At 39.0% G+C, this 17,018-nt stretch overlaps 1 protein-coding gene across 1 annotated transcript in view; it reads right to left on the reverse strand.

Moving 5' to 3' along the window:
- Nucleotides 1-12,294: 12,294 nt before the first annotated feature.
- Nucleotides 12,295-17,018, reverse strand: part of LHFPL6 (LHFPL tetraspan subfamily member 6) — a 257,442-nt gene continuing 252,718 nt past the window's right edge. Inside the window, exon 4 of the mRNA XM_055245359.2 lies at nt 12,295-13,440. Coding sequence (XP_055101334.2) covers nt 13,322-13,440 — 119 coding nt within the window. The 3' untranslated portion in view covers nt 12,295-13,321. The remainder of the gene's footprint in view (nt 13,441-17,018) is intronic.

A 17,018-nucleotide genomic window follows, 5' to 3' on the forward strand; every position in this document is an offset into this window, starting at 1 on the left:
AAGCAAATACATGTATAGTCTTTTAAAATGTTATCAGAAGCATTGACATACTGTATAAATTCTTCCGCATCTTGCTTTTCTCTCTTAATAGGGACTGAAGTACTTTCCATATTAGTACAGAAAAGCTGCCTTTTACATGGCTGTATCATTTTCTACATATGGATGTACCATAATCTATTTAAGGAATTCCCATTCGATGGTCATTTGAGTTGCTTCCAGACTTCCACTATTGTTGAAAATGCCTCAGTGAAAACCTTGTCCATAATTACTTAGTGCACGTGCAAACCAAAATTATTCTTCTTGACAAAATATTTTAAAATTCCCTTCTCATTATGAAAAGGGGTAGAACAGGGAGGAGGCAGGTGCCAGACAGAATACAGATAAAGATTCAGAAAGCTCAGCTTGAAATCTCAGTAAGCTGCAGCAGCAAAATCACAGCCACATGTTTCTGGGCCATTGGAGGAAAGCAAAACATTGCAGAGAAACACACTAATAAAGACTTAGGACTAGAGATCTGTGTTTTGGAAGAAGACATTCTAAAGCATATCAGACCTCACAGGACAAAGCCATGTGGATCACAGAGAAGACAAACTGAACCAGCAAGAACCATTCCCTTAGCTTCTATGGAAAAGGGTGATCAACAGATCTTCAGAAGAATTGAAGACAGGGATCAGAAATTGTATTTTGTGTCTAGCTTTTATCATCAAGTATTGATTTAGTATTTATAACAAATATTTTTAGATACTTTATAAAGTCTGGAGTTCTTCTAGAGAAGCAAGAGCAAACATATTCAAAAGCTAGCAGAAGACAAGAAATAATTAAGATTAGAGCAGAACTGAAGGAGAGAGACACAAAAAAACCTTTCAAAAAAATCAGTGAATCCAGGAGCTGGTTTTTTGAAAAAATTAACAAAATAGATAGACCGCTAGCCAGACTAATAAAGAAGAAAAGAGAGAAGAATCAAATAAACACAATAAAAAATGATAAAGGGGATATCACCACTGATCCCACAGAAATACAAACTACTATCAGGGAATACTGTAAACACCTCTACACAAATAAACTAGAAAATCTAGAAGAAATTAATAAATTCCTGGACACATACACCCTCCCAAGACTAAACCAGGAAGAAGTCGAGTCCCTGAATAGACCAATAACAAGTTCTGAAATTGAGGTAGTAATTAATATCCCAACTAAAAAAAGCCCAGTACTAGACAGATTCTTAGCTGAATTCTACTACAGGTACAAAGAAGAGCTGGTATCAGAAACTATTCTAAACAATAGAAAAAGAGGGAATCCTCCCTAACTCATTTTATGAGGCCAGCATCATCCTGATACCAAAACCTAGCAGAGACACAACAAAAAAGAAAATTTCAGGCCAATATTCCTGATGAACATTGATGCAAAAATCTTCAATAAAATACTGGCAGACCAAATCCAGCAGCACATCAAAAAGTTTATCCACCACGAGCAAGTTGGCTTCATCACAGGAATGCAAGGCTTGTTCAACATACACAAACAAATAAACGTAATCCTTCACATACACAGAACCAATGACAAAAACCATATGATTATCTCAATAGATGCAGAGAAGGCCTTCAATAAAATTCAACACCACTTCATGCTAAAAACACTCAATAAACTAGCTATTGATGGAATATATCTCAAAATAATAACAGCTGTTTATGAAAAACCCATAGCCAATATCATACTGAATGGGCAAAAACTGGAAGCATTCCCTTTGAAAATCAGCACAAGACAAAGATGCCCTTTCTCACCACTCCTATTCAACATAGTATTGGAAGTTCTAGCCAGGGCAATCAGGCAAGAGAAATAAATAAAGCATATTCAAACAGGAAGAGAGAAAGTCAAATTGTCTCAGTTGGCAGATGACATGATTGTATAGTTAGAAAACCCCATCATCTCAGCCAAAAATCTCCTTAAGCTGACAAGCAACTTCAGCAAATTCTCAGGATACAAATTCAATATGCAAAAATCACAAGCATTCCTATACACCAAATAATAGACAAACAGAGAGCCAAAACATGAGTGAACTCCCATTCACAATTGCTACAAAGAGAATAAAATACCTAGGAATACAGCTTACAAGGGACGTGAAGGACTTCTTCAAGGAGAACTACAAACCACTGCCAAGGAAATAAGAGAGGACATAAACAAATGGAAAAACATTCCATGCTCATGGATAGGAAGAATCAATATCTTGAAAATGGCCATTCTGCCCAAAGTAATTTATAGATTCAATGCTATCCCCATCAAGCTACCATTGACTTTCTTCACAGAATTGGAAAAAACTACTTTAAATTTCATATGGAACCAAAAAAGAGCCTGTCTATACAGTACAAAGCTGGAGGCATCACACTACCTGACTTCAAACTATACTACAAGGCTACAATAACAAAAACAGCATGGTACTGGTACCAAAACAGATATATAGACCAATGGAACAGAACAGAGGCCTTAGAAATAACATCACACATCTACAAGCATCTGATCTTTGAAAAACCTGACAAAAACAAGCAATGGGGAAAGGATTACCTATTTAATGAATGGTGCTGGGAAAACTGGCTAGCCATATGCAGAAAACTGAAACTAGACCCCTACCTTACACCTTATACAAAAATTAACTTAAGATGGATTAAATACTTAAATATAAAACCTAAAACCATGGAAACCCTAAAAGAAAACCTAGGCAACACCATTCAGGACATAGGCATGGGCAAGGACTTCATGACTAAAACACCAAAAGCAATGGCAAAGAAAGCCAAAATTGACAAATGGGATCTAATTAAACTAAAGAGCTTCTGCACAGCCAAAGAAACTATCATCAGAGTGAACAGGCAGCCTACATACAGAATGGGAGAAAATTTTTGCAATCTACCCATCTTACAAAGGTCTAATACCCAGAATCTACAAGGAACTTAAACACGTTGACAAGAAAAGAACAAACAACCCCATCAAAAAGTGGGCAAAGGATATGAACAGACACTTCTCAAAAGACAACATTTATGCAGCCAACAAAAGTATGAAAGAAAGCTCATCATCACTGGTCATTAGAGAAATTCAAATCAAAACCACAATGAGATACCACCTCACGCCAGTTAGAATGGTGATCATTAAAAAGTCAGGAAACAACAGATGCTGGAGAGGATATGCAGAAATAGGAAGGCTTTTACACTGTTGGTGGGAGTGTAAATTAGTTCAACCATTGTGGAAGACAGTGCAGCGATTCCTCAAGGATCTAGAACCAGAAATATCATTTGACCCAGCAATCCCATTACTGAGTATATACCCAAAGGATCATAAATCATTCTACTATAAAGACACATGCACACGTATGTTTATTGCAGCACTGTTTACAATAGCAAAGACTTGGAACCAACCCAAGCGTCCATCAATGATAGACTGGATAAAGAAAATGTGGCACATATATACCATGGAATATTATGCAGCCATAAAAAAGAATGAGCTCATGTCCTTTGCAGGGACATGGATGTAGCTTGAAACCATCATTCTCAGCAAACTAACACAGGAAAACCAAACACTGCATGTTCTCACTCATAAATGGGAGTTGAACAATGATAACACATGGACACAGGGAGGGGAACATCACACACCAGGGCCTGTCAGGGGAGTTAGGGCAAGGGGAAGGAGAGCATTAGCACAAATACCTAATGCATGCAGGGCTTAAATCCTAGATCACAGGCCGGGTGCGGTGGCTCACGCTTGTAATCCCAGCACTTTGGGAGGCCAAGGCGGGTGGATCACAGGGACAGGAGTTCGAGTCCAGCCTGGCCAATATGGTGAAACCCTATCTCTACTATAAATACAAAAATTAGCTGGGCGTGGTGGTGGGCGCCTGTAGTCCCAGCTACTCGGGTGGCTGAGGCAGGAACATCGCTTGAACCCGGGAAGTGGAGGTTGCAGTGAGCCGAGATCACGCCACTGCATTCCAGCCTGGATGACAGAGCGAGACTCCATCTCAAAACAAAAACAAAAACAAAGACAAAAAAACCTAGATGACAGGTTGATGGGTGCAGCAAATCACCATGGCACATGTATACCTATGTAAGAAACCTGCACATGCTGCACGTGTATCCCAGAACTTAAAGTATAAAAGAAAAAAAATGTCTGGAGTTCTTTTACTCCTCTTGGTTGTAAAAGATGTATACATACAGTGTGTAAGCCTTCCTCTACCATTAGTCAAAATTCTGGGCCCCAGAGTGAAAGGAACCAAAAAATTAATGATGTTAACAAAAGTTAACATGTATTAAGTTGAGTGCTTACCATGTACTGACAACTACAAAGCGTTCTCCATGGATTATCTTGTTTTATCCTCATAAAACTTTATTAAGAAAAATTATTGTTCAGATTTTACAAATGAACAAACTAAGGTTCAGAAATGTGTCCAGGCTGGGTGTAGTGGCTCACGCCTGTAATCTCAGCACTTTGGGAGGCCAAGGTGGGTGGATCACCTGAGGTCAGGAGTTTGAGACCAGCCTGGCCAACATGGTGAAACCTCGTGTCTATTAAAAATACAAAACTTAGCCGGGCATGGTTGCATACACCTGTAATCCCAGCTACTCAGGAGGCTGAGGCAGGAGAATCGCTTGAACCTGGGAGGTGGAGGTTGCGGTGAGCAGAGATTATGCCGCTGCACTGCAGCCTGGGTGACAGAGCAAGAATCTGTCTCAAGGAAAAAAAAAATAGAAAAGAAAAAGGAAAAGAAATGTGGCCAAGTTTACACAACTAGGGCATGATGGAATCAAGATTCGGACTTGGGCACTGGGACTCTAAAGTTTTAATCACTGGTGTATTCACAAACTTTCAGCCAAACAGCAGACTAAGTTCATTGCTGATAACTAGCCCTGAACTATCCATCTCCCTAGCTTAGCTGTATCCTTAATCCCAAGGTTTCCTTAAAGACCTGCCGTTTGTCAGTAAAGTGGGAAAACTAATGACTTAAAAACTCATGTCAAGCAAATAAAAATTCATTAAGTACAGAAAAACAGCCTTTTACAAAAATGTCCCTCCTGATGAAGGCTATTGCTGTGTGTGCTATAAGTTAAGCATTTATTTTAAAAAATTATTATTGGCATTATGATCTATAATATGCTTAAATAATTGTAACAAAGAGTACTTGTTTTAAAGAATTTAGAGGAGTAGAAACATCTAAGGGCCATAGTAAAAGGCGAAATATGTCAGTGGTAGATCCTATCACAGTATTTGCTGCATAAAATGTGATAAGTAAACACTTGTAAAGAAATAAATAACTAAAAGAAAAATACAAGGATATCAGAAGCCATAGAACAGAGTTCTAGGTGAGCCAACCTAAACATCTCAGGCAATCATATATAGAAGGTACAGCATAAGCTTCTGAATAGGACAAACAACCATTCCTCCCCATTTCCCAGAGAAGTGGCAATTCTGAAAGTTGTTGAGGAAGCATATATGAGCAGAGGGATTTCCAGATTCAATTGCTCATGGAAGTAATTAAGCTTACATGGTCACAGATGGCCTCGCAACACTAAGCTCTCTCCTTGCTCCTGTTCATATTAAAAATAATCTTGTTTTTCACCATGCTAAAAATTTATTTTCACATGTAAATATTTACTTTAACCACCACTTGATTACATGAAACTAGGATAGGCACTGAAAATGCAGCACTAAAGATGATCTGGATTATGAGAATATTGTTGACCTTTTACAAGAGATGTACTTCTCCAGGAAAAAGTCAGTTATTTTCTCATCGACCTATTAGTGCAGTGATCCAGTTCATGGTATCATCTTGCCTTGCAGTGGGGAAATAGTCCAATTCAGTTTCCTCAACAATTGCTGTTGGGGTGAAGGCAGTTTCTCCTTGGTCCTGTAGGCTTGCTGGAACCCGGTAACAATCTAGTGGTCTTATCTCCATGAAGGCTGTCTGGAGTTACCCACTCCATTTTATGAGAATCAAAGAAGGGTGTACGAACATTTGCTGATCTGACAAATTCATTCTGGTCACCAAGGATTGCAAAAATGGTTTTTAATCAGAGGCTATTTTCGCTATTAACAAAAATGCAGAATGAATTTCATCTTTTTCCTTCCCTTCACAGCTAAGGTTCTCGAAAGATTATTCTATAATTCTCTGTTCTTCTTTACCCCTTATTCACTCTTTATCCTTACTAATTTCATTAACACCCCACCACTCTACTAAAATCACTCTTTCCTGAGGGCATTATTAACCTTCCAGTTACCAAATCAAATAAGTGCAACTTGGCTCCCTGGAAACATTTTCCATAAACACTACTTAGAACTCTCTTCCTCTTGAAATTCTCTTCTCTTCCATTGGTGTCTATGACAACACCTTTTTAAAAATTTCCTGTGACATCTCTGATTGCTCCTTCAACAAAGATCCTTTTAATGGTTGATCCTTTCAATGATGATGTTCTCTAAGGTTTCTTCTGCATTAATTCCTTCCTGTTGTCTTCATATTCACCAGTATCACTTACATCCATTATCTATGTGGTCATATGCTGTAAAAAGACATTTCAGTCAACAATAGATCACACATACAACAGTGGTTCCCATAAGATTATAATGGAGCTAAAAAATTCCTATCAGTGACGTCACAGCCATTGTAACATCATAGTGCAATGCATTATTCATGTGTTTGTGGTGATGCTGGGGTGAACAAATCTACTGCATTGCCAGTTATATAAAAGTACAGCAGATATGGTAGCACTCTAGGGTGACTATCATTAACACTTCATTGTATATTTTCAAATAGCTGGAAGAGCAGATTTTTGAATGTTCCCAACACAAATAAATGATAAATGTTTGAGGTGATGAATATGTTAATTATCTAGATTTTATCATCATACATTGTATACATCTACTGAAATATCATGCTGCACCCCATAAACATGTATGATTATGTGTTAATTAAAGATAATAATAAAGCAAAAAGACAAAACAAAAAAGGTATAGCGCAATTATGTACAGTACATAATACTTGATGATGATAAATGACTGTTTCTGGTATATGTATTTGTTATACTCTATTTTTATTACTGTTTTAGAATATAGTCCTTCTACTTCTTAAAGAAAAAATTAACTGTAAAACAGCCTCAAGCGACTGCTTCAGGAGGTATCCAGAAGAAGGCATTATTATCATAGGAGATGACAGCTCCATTGATGTTAATGCTCCTGAAGACCTTTCAGTGGGACAAGATGTGGAGGTGGAAGACAGTGATATTCATGATCCTGACCACGTGCAAGCTAGGCTAATGTGTGTGTTCGTGTTTTAGTTCTTTTAAAAGATTAACAAGTAAAAAAACAAAACAAAACAAAAAAACTTCAATAGAAAAAAGCTACAGAATAAGAATATAAAGAAGGATTTCTGTACAGCTGTAGAATGTTTTTAAACAAACTTAGCTTAAGCTAAGTGTTACTTCAAAAGTGTCAGAAAGTTTAAAATTAAAAAAAAGTTACAGTAAGCTAAAGTTAATTTATTGTTGAAGAAAGAAAAATATTTTTATTAATTTATAATAGCCTAAATGTACAGTGTTTATAAAGCCTACACTAATGTATGGTAAGATCCTAGGCCTTCACATTCACTCACCACTCACTCACTGAGTCACCCAGAGCAACTTCCAGTCCTGCAAGCTTCATTAATGGTAAGTGCCCTATATGGGTGCACCATTTTTAATTATTTTATTTATTTCATATTTTATTTTATTTTATTATTTTTGAGACAGAGTCTCACTCTGTTGCCAGGCTGGAGGGCAGCGGCATGATCTTGGGTCACTGCAACCTCCGCCTCCCAAGTTCAAACGATTCTCCTGCCTCAGCCTCCTGAGTAGCTGGGACTTCAGGCACGTGCCACCATGGCCAGCTAATTTTTGTATTTTTAGTAGAGATGGGGTTTCACCATGTTGGCCAGGATGGTCTCCATCTCCTGACCTCGTGATCCGCCCACCTCGGCCTCCCAAAGTGCTGGGATTACAGGTGTGAGCCACCGCGCCTGGCCCATTTTTAATTTTTGATACCATATTTTCACTGTTCCTTTCTATGTTAGATATGTTTAGATGCACAAATACTTATTATTGTGTTATAGTCACCTACAGTATTCAGTACAGTAACACGCAGTACAGGTTTAGAGCCTAGGGGCAACAGGTCATACCATATAGCCTAGGTGTGGAGAAGGCTGCACCATCTAGGTTTGTGTAAGTACAATCTATGATGTTCCCACAATGACAAAACTGCCTAACAACGCATTTCTTGGAATATATCTCCATCAATAAGCAATGCATGATTATATACCTAAAATTTCTCCTGAGCCTCAGCCCTCAATTTTCAACTACCTGCTAAGCAACTGTGTCTGGATATCTCACAGGTAATTTACACACACCAAGTCAATTACACCAATTTTTGTGTGCGTCTTAAAAGGCCTTTATTTTTATTTGAAGTTTGTTTTTGTTTTTGAAGGCTTTTTCTTGGGTATAGAATTTTATTTAGGTTGATGATCTATTCCTTTATTTTTGTTATTTTTTAATTGACAAAAATTGTATATATTTACTGTGTACAACGTGACGTTTTGATGTATGTATGCACTGTAGAATGTGTTCTTTTTTCATATCTTGTCTCTGTCTGTGGCACCCTCATCCACCCAACTATCTTCCTTCCCTCTCTCTCTCTATTCCAAGGGCCTACTGAGTTTATCCTGTTCTAATAGTTTCCCAGCCTCTCCACCTCTATTCATTTGGCCCAGTTTGGCCCTATCATTTCACACCTTGACATCCCCCTATTTGTTCACTTCCTTTTCCCAATCACTTAAACCATAGTAGATGCTCTGCTTTCTGTTGGTGGAATGATTACATTGTAACAATTTCTGCCCCACTTCTGCCACCCAGTGTCTCACAATACTTCCTCCAGGGATCTAGTTAAGAAACATAAGTTGTTCATGCCACATCTTCCCCTATGTCAGATCCTCCCACTGCCTCCAATATCCATTTTAAATTTTGGTACTTTTAGCATGGTACCCAAAGCACTGCCTGCCCTTCTCCCACCTGCCCAAATGCACCCCAACTGCTGCCATGTGAGATGACCAACAGTTCCATTAACCTTTAAGGCCCTCCATGCTTTTCTCTTTGATTAAGGCGCCATTAGAACACAATAAAGTGCAGTGTTCAAATGCATGTAATCAATGGATTTTTGGCAAGTGTATACATCCATGTGGACACCACTCCAATCAATATGTAGAACATTTCCATCATCCCAGAAAGTCCTGTTTCGTCCTCACCAGTCAATTCCCCTACCCACATAAGAGGGTAACCATTATTCTAATTTCCATGACCATGTATTAGTTTTCCTCTGTGCTTCTTTTGCCCAACAGAATGTCGGTGGGATTTATCCAAGTTGATGTGTATACCATGTATTCATTCCTTTTATTGCTGAGTAGTATTCCACTATCTAAATATGCCACAATTTATGTATGTGCTGGTGAACATTTGAGTTGCTCCCAGTTTAGGGCTATGATGAACAAAATTGAAATGAACATTCTTATGCAATCTTTTTGTGAGCATAGTTTTGTTTTTTTTTGGCACAAATACCTAGGAAGGGAGTTACTATGGTTCACTTAATAAAAATGTACCTATTGCTTTTCCAACCATGTGTCCACATACTCAGCAACATTTGGTGTTGTCAATATTTTGTTTTAGTTATTCTAGTGTATGTTAAGCAACATTTCATTGTGGTTCTCGAAGTTTCATTTTCTTCTCAACTAATGATGTTGAACACCTTTTCAATGTAATCAGCCACTGGTATATCGTCTTTTGGGAAATACCCCATTCATGTTTTTACCCTTTAAAAATGGGTTGTCCTTTTTATTATTCATTTGAGAGAGTCATGTGTGTACTCAGAATACAAGTTCTTTATCAGATATATAACTTTTTCCAGTTGTTGACACATCTTTTTATTTTCTTAATGATTTTTGAAGAGCAGAACATTGTAATATATCATCTTTCATCTTTCTTTATACCTTTTTGTCTGTGCAGAATTCTTTACCTGGGAGTAACATCCCCCTTGTCTTTGAGAATTAGTTGACATATGATTTGGTAATCACTGATGCTCCTGTTACTTTTTTCCATGAGCAAAGTCAGTCATGGACTGACTTGAGAGCATGGGCTGACTGACTTGAGAGCATGGGCTGTATTTTATTTAGTGTTTTATGTCTAGTAGAATACCTACCAAGTAGCAGGTGTTCAATGACTAGAGTCAATTAAATTTCATCAGTTCACTTCTTTGCATGTCATTTTCTTTTCCTAAAAACAAGGTAAACTCCCCACTTACTGCATAGGCATGTGCAAGCAATGAAAGCTTTTAAGGTTGTGAAAATTGAGCTTTTTATTGCCTCTCATGCGTTTATCAGTAAGAATCCTGTGAATATACACTTTTCACTGATTTGTTATTGTTATTAGCTGAATTGTGATTTTCATTTCAAAAGCAGTATATGTAATTCTTAATAACTTAGATGTTCCTATTAAAATGCTGGGACATCTTGAACAACAACAACAAAAAAAATGACTAGCCAGAATTTGCCATTGCCATAGAAGAGTTTGTCATTTGACTTTACCATGTAGAGTGGCTGATCTTTTATTCCAGTGAGGCTCACTAATGTCTAAAATCACATGAACTACATAAAAATGACAATGTCATCATTAAATCTGTCCAAGGAACTAGATCTTAATGAATTCCCTAGAGAACTCCAACTTGATAATGGGAGCTAAGAAGTCACAACACTACTCTGACAGGAAGGTGCAGTTAAAAGAAATTTGCACCAGCTATACATGAAAGCACCAGCTATACATGAAAATAATGGGCTAATTGAGGAAGCAAAGTGCAATCTTTTCTTCTCTGCAGGAAACCACAGAGTGGAGAAGCCCCTGCTCAGCAATGAGACACAATCAAATCACATTCAGCACATTATGAATTAAGCATCTGAGAGTGGAATGACTTTCTCCACACCAACAAAGCCTCAGAGTGTAGAATTTTATTGGTCAGATCCTGTATTGTTCTTCCAGAGCGGCATGGATTCTCATCCTGGAATGATTAAAAGTACCAGAAGCCAGAATAGTCAGATATTCAAATTAAATTGATAAATGTTTATAGATAGCATAGAAAATGTAGTTACATGTATAAATAGCCAGAATGTTCAATTGCCATATCTGAAAAGTACAATGAATTTAGAAGCTAATTGAAACTGAATTCTTAAGGATTTGCTACAATATCTCAGGCTTACTAAACAGAAGGCTAGATTCAATATTCAGAATGCAATCTTTGCTCCTGAAGGAGCTAGTTTTTGTTGTTTGTTATTTGTTATTTATTTTTTTGGTGGGGACAGGGTCTCGCTCTGTTGCCTAGGCTGGAGTGCAGTGTTGCAATCTCAGCTTAGTGCAACCTCCACCTCCTGGGTTCAAGCGATTCTTGCGCCTCAGCCTGAGTAGTTGGGATTACAGGAGTGCATGACTATGCCCAGCTAATTTTTTTTTTTTTTTTTTTTTTTTGGTATTTTTAGTAGAGATGGAGTTTTGCCATGTTGGCCAGGCTGGTCTCGAACTCCTGGCCTCATGTGATTTCCCCACCTTGGCTGGGATTACAGGTGTGAGCCATCACACCTAGCCCTGAAAGAGCTAGTTAAGGGGCCATGTGAGGGTCCAAACCTTTCTCTTTAGTGAAGACTTTCTGCTGGAGGGGCAGGGCTGTTGAGATAAGCTTTTTCAAATGGCCAACATCCCTGAAGGGCAGTGATATAAGATCTTCCCTGACACAGAAGTACAAAAGAAACCCAGCACTTTGTAGAAGCTGGAGGAACAGCAAGTCACTGGCAGCTGTAACAGTCGTGTCACCATGCTGGAGACTGTCAGTGCAGTCACCTCCTGAACCATGATCTAGCTCTTGTTGCCCTAAATCACATCTGAATACCACCCATATTCTCAAACAATACAAAACAGACCTGAAGTTCTTCTCTCCTCAGAATTTGGTTATGATTGAAATGTAATAAGCAGGAAGTTAGAATTCTGGTTGCAAAGAATTCACGCTGAAAGCAGAAACTGTCTTACTCATCTTTAATACACTTGTGCCTAGAACAACGCCTGGTTGATTAGTGAGTGAATTAATGAGAGGCCTTAAAAGAGAAAAGGAAATTTTACAGGACTATAGTAGTTGAAGAGCTACATTGGAGAAATTAAAGAAGCAAATCCGATGACTGAATTAACACTCTATGACTCATCTAGCTATTGATCAAAGAGAGAATTTATTCACAGAGATTTTCAAATACAAACAAAATAGCACTTTTAAAATTTTTACAAAATGAATATAGAAATAAATGTGGTACAGCACAGTACAATAATGGACAAAAGAAAACACAATCCAATGACTGGAAAATGTCTCTCATTACTCTCATATCTTCAGCTGAATTCTCTCCTACAGTGGACAGAAAGTTTCCCCTTTTCTTCATAAGAATATCATAGCAGAAGCTACTCAGAGAAATATTGCATATTGTTGAATAACATGGAAATACAAAGGCTTAACTCTAAAGGTCTGCATAAACACTGAAAATATGTTGAGGAACTAAATTAGAGTTTATGCAGGATATACAAAATACTGATAGTTTGGCTTATTGGTCCATTTATTAGGCTTAATGTATGTTTTATAAAGTGATAATACTGTATTTTAAATGTATATTAAAAAGAAAACAGAGGAGAAATGCATCGCTAAACCTCCCATACAGTCTGTGCGATAATCCACGTTTGTGCATGGGTGTGTGTGAGGATGCGTATGTCTGTATGTGCTTGTGTGATTTCGGGAGTGCCGTGACCTACAGGGAACATCTTTGGGGGTACCCTGGTTCCCAACATAACACTGTTTCTACTAGCCCTTTTGATTTTCTGAGTCCTCATCTTAAAAACAAAACAAAACTAAAACCCAAACCCTTGTTTGTATATATAGATTTGTTGTGTGTGTGTGTGTATATGTTGTACGTTAACAATACTCTGTGGAATAGAAACACCCGATGCCCTGCAATATTTTTAGCCTTTGGTCCATTTTTCTCCATCATTCTATACTCTCCCTTTTTTTTCCCCCACAAGTCTCCTACAATCCTTCCTTCCTATATCATGTTCCTGATTTTATCGGGTTTCATTTTATTAGCATTGTATTGGATTAGAACTACTATTCCACCTTTTGAAGGTAGGTGGATGTTTTGACCTCTCCAAGCCCCTTTGGCCCGTCTTCTCCTCTGTCTGCTCTTGGTGGCTCCATCTCAGTATGGGTAGTGCTTCTGTTTCTTGCCCGAAAAGCAAGCCAGCCATGTGCATAGCAGCATGGCAGCAGTGGCACCTGCTCCCGTGCAGTAGTAGGCCCAGCCGATTTCACACTTCCCTAGGGACAAAGGAAGGGGAAAGAAGAAAGTCACAGATGAGGATGATTTTGCAGCAGGCTTTCTTATTGCTTCCAGTGTGTGGGTTCTGAAACACCCTTTGGGAATATGGTATCCTCGCTTAAATGGAATAATAATGTGCTGAAAGTTATCTTGACAGTGAAAAAAGCAAGAATGGCTGGATGCATTTCAGAAGTATCTCAATGTCTACCTCTCACACTGGCTAAGAGAAGTCTAGTCTCCTCCACCAATATCCACACCTGGCCAAAAAAAGAGAAGAATGGCAGCAACCAGGATAGGGGATGAAGGAGTTAATTGTAACTTACATCACCCAAGCTCACCTGCGTAACAAAGTACTTTAGGGAAAAGAATATAAATGTTGATGCAATCCTTCTGCAAAAGGGCCACTTTGAGGAGGCAACCCATTTGAAGGATAATGGCTAATGCTAAGGTGAATGCTGCCATTTATGTGGAATCATCAAGTGACTTACTCTCTACTGTCTGAATCAGAAAACAAAAATTCCCAGATTCTTCTGGGATCAACACTCACCTTGAAGATAAAGTGTCATTTAAATGAAAATATAATGACAAGCATCCAAGTGGGTCCTGATTTCTCAGAGTTGGATTAGTCTTAATAGTCATAACAAATCCAAAATATTAAAAATATGTAAGTAGATGTATTTATCTATATTGTCTTTGTGAATTCTTTTATCAACATTATAAGGTAGAATACTAGCTCAACATGGTTGACACAAAAGCTTCTCAGCATTTAAAGAAGTTGGTGACTTACCCATAGTCATATGCTTATAATTTGGAATAAAGTGAGCCAGGACTCAAATCTGGGTTCTAGACCCCAAGAATAGGTCGGTGTCCCCAGATGGGTTAATGGAATGGGTTTCTGCATTCATTAGCTTTGTCTTTCTTAATGACATTCAAGTTATTCTTTTTGTGTGCACAGTAAAGAAGGCCTCTATATCTTATACTGGACGCTGTACTTTCTGCTTCAATTCTAGTTCATTTTTCAGCCGGTCTTACCATCTTATCAGATGATGCTCCAACAGCAACCATGTTCCTCCTTTTGGTTCTTGTTTTGTGTTACATTAGATACAAACATAAACACCAAGACATTTGGATTTCCCAGTCACTGAACATAAAACCCATAGACTGAAAACCACGGGGCCGGGCGCAGTGGCTCATGCCTGTAATCTCAGCACTTTGGGAGGCCAAGGCGGGCGGATCACCTGTGGTCAGGAGTTTGAAACCAGCCTGACCAACAATGGCAAAACCCTGTCTCTACTAAAAATACAAAAATTAGCCAGGCATGGTGGTGGGAGCCTGTAATCCCAACTACTCAGGAGGCTGAGGCAGGAGAATCACTTGAACCCGGAAGGTGGAGGTTGCAGTGAGCTAAGATCACACCACTGCACTCCAGCCTGGGTCAGGGAGCAAGATTCTGTCTCAAAAAAAAAAAAAAAAAAAAAAAGAAAATCACATCCCTTCTTTTCACAAGTCAGTCTGCAGGAAAATAGCCTGTTGCTTGGCAAGAGTGACACCACCTTGAAGCGAAAACTCAATGACAACCAGTGTTTGACTCCTGCATACCGAGGTGTTCCCACAGCTTAGATAACCCTCCATAAAGAAACAATGCCTATGGCATAGATAACCTTTCATAAAGACGTTTATCTCATCTCCCTAGAGGTCACAAGTTTTGGAAAGAAAGTGTGAGATGTGACCAGCTGCACTTGTCTGTACCCTAAAAGCTTGCTATGTAAAGGCTGCTTTCTGGAGGGCAGGTGCAAAGATCCACCATCTCACACCTGCCAGAGACATGGCTTCTGTTTGTAAGTCCCTATTAAATGTTTCTTTCTGAGAAACTGGACTTGTCAGCCTCTTTCCTCACCTCTTTTCTCAGCCTCTCAGCCTATGGGGCTGGGTTTGCGTAGACCTGCTCACCGCAGAACACAGCCACTTTTACCTTGTTCATTTGTGAAGAATTAATAACTTCCCTGCTGAAAATTACCAAGACTGTTAGGTATAATGTGCAATTAAACTTTGGATCTTCACTGCACATTTACTGGAGAAGTAGTTAGCATGTGCCCTATGCATGGATAAAAAGGCAAGGCAAGACAGAGCTAAGGGAGTTTTTGGCTTGTGGTCACCATGAGTCAACAGCAGCAAAATTTGATCAAGAGCCTCCACATCTTAAAAGTTCTTAGGCCATTGCCTAAGCACACAGACATCAAGCTATGTTGTTCAGTCGTCAACCTAGGTGTCATCCTTGATTTCTCCCTTTCCACATCCAATGAATAATTAAAAAATAGCAAATGTGTATTGATTACCATTTTCTCAAAATTGTCATGGAGCTCTACATGGAGCAGATATTAATGATTTAATTCTCACAGGAACACAGTGTGGTAGGTACATGAGTATCATTTCAGAAGGGAAGACTGAGGCCAAGGAAAGTTTAATAACCTGCTCCAGGACTTCTCCTTAATAAGTAGCAAGTCCTCTGCCACTCTCCCCCATATCTATCCTGTGTCCTGCCCCTTCTCAAAGGCCCGATCATCCCCCAGGCAGTCTCGTCTGCTGTCATTGCTTTCTTATCTCTCTGCTTCTACTTATATCATTACCAACAGCAAGGTAGGCAGCTGTCTTTTTAAAAATCAATCAGATCAAGCCACACTCTTACTTAAAACCTGTAATGACCCAGCACTTTGGGAGGCCAAGGCGGCTGGATCACTTGAGGTCAGGAGTTCAAGACTGGCCTTGCCAACACGGTGAAACCCCATCTCTACTAAAAATACAAAAATTAGCCAGGCGAATTTGATCAAGAGCCTCCACATCTTAAAAGTTCTTAGGCCATTACCTAAGCACACAGACATCAAGCACACAGAGCAAATTAGCGCAAGTGGCCCACACATAAGAATCCCTTGAACCCAGGAGGCGGAGGTTGCAGTGAGCCAAGATTGCACCACTGCACTCCAGCCTGGATGGCAGAATAAAACTCTGTCTCAAAACAAACAAACAAACAAAAAGCCCCTTTAATGAATTCTCAAAAATCAATGTCCTTCCTATAGCCTATGAGGGCTTAAATGTCTGCTGACCTCTCACACCTCATGACCACTCTCTCCTGTGTCTTTTCTCTGGCCACACTGACCACTTTTTCTGGAGCACATCAGCCTTGTTGCTGACATGAGAGCTTCACGCTTGTGATTCCTTCCACCCAGAAATTCTACTTCCAGATCGTGGAAATGCCAGGCCTATGGCAAGCACCCAATACATAATTGTTGAATGAAAGGCAAGGTAAAAGAAAAGCAGAAAGGAAGCAAACCAGGCAGGCAGCTAATACCTGAAAAACAGTAAGTCTAGCATTTTATTTTAAGAGTAACTCTTGTCCTGTTTTGGCACTGAAATTTTGGAGAGAACTTCCCAAACCAAGTATGTATTTCCGGCCTCATCTAAATTTAACGGGGTAACAGATTCTGAAAGATCACCTCTCCACCTCTGGGTAGGTCTCACTGGCACAATGACCTCCATTAATACAGATAGAATAAGCATTTTTCACGGGTAACCGAGTCCC

The sequence above is a fragment of the Symphalangus syndactylus genome, chromosome 15, assembly GCF_028878055.3.
Source record: "Symphalangus syndactylus isolate Jambi chromosome 15, NHGRI_mSymSyn1-v2.1_pri, whole genome shotgun sequence".
NCBI lineage: Eukaryota > Metazoa > Chordata > Mammalia > Primates > Hylobatidae > Symphalangus > Symphalangus syndactylus.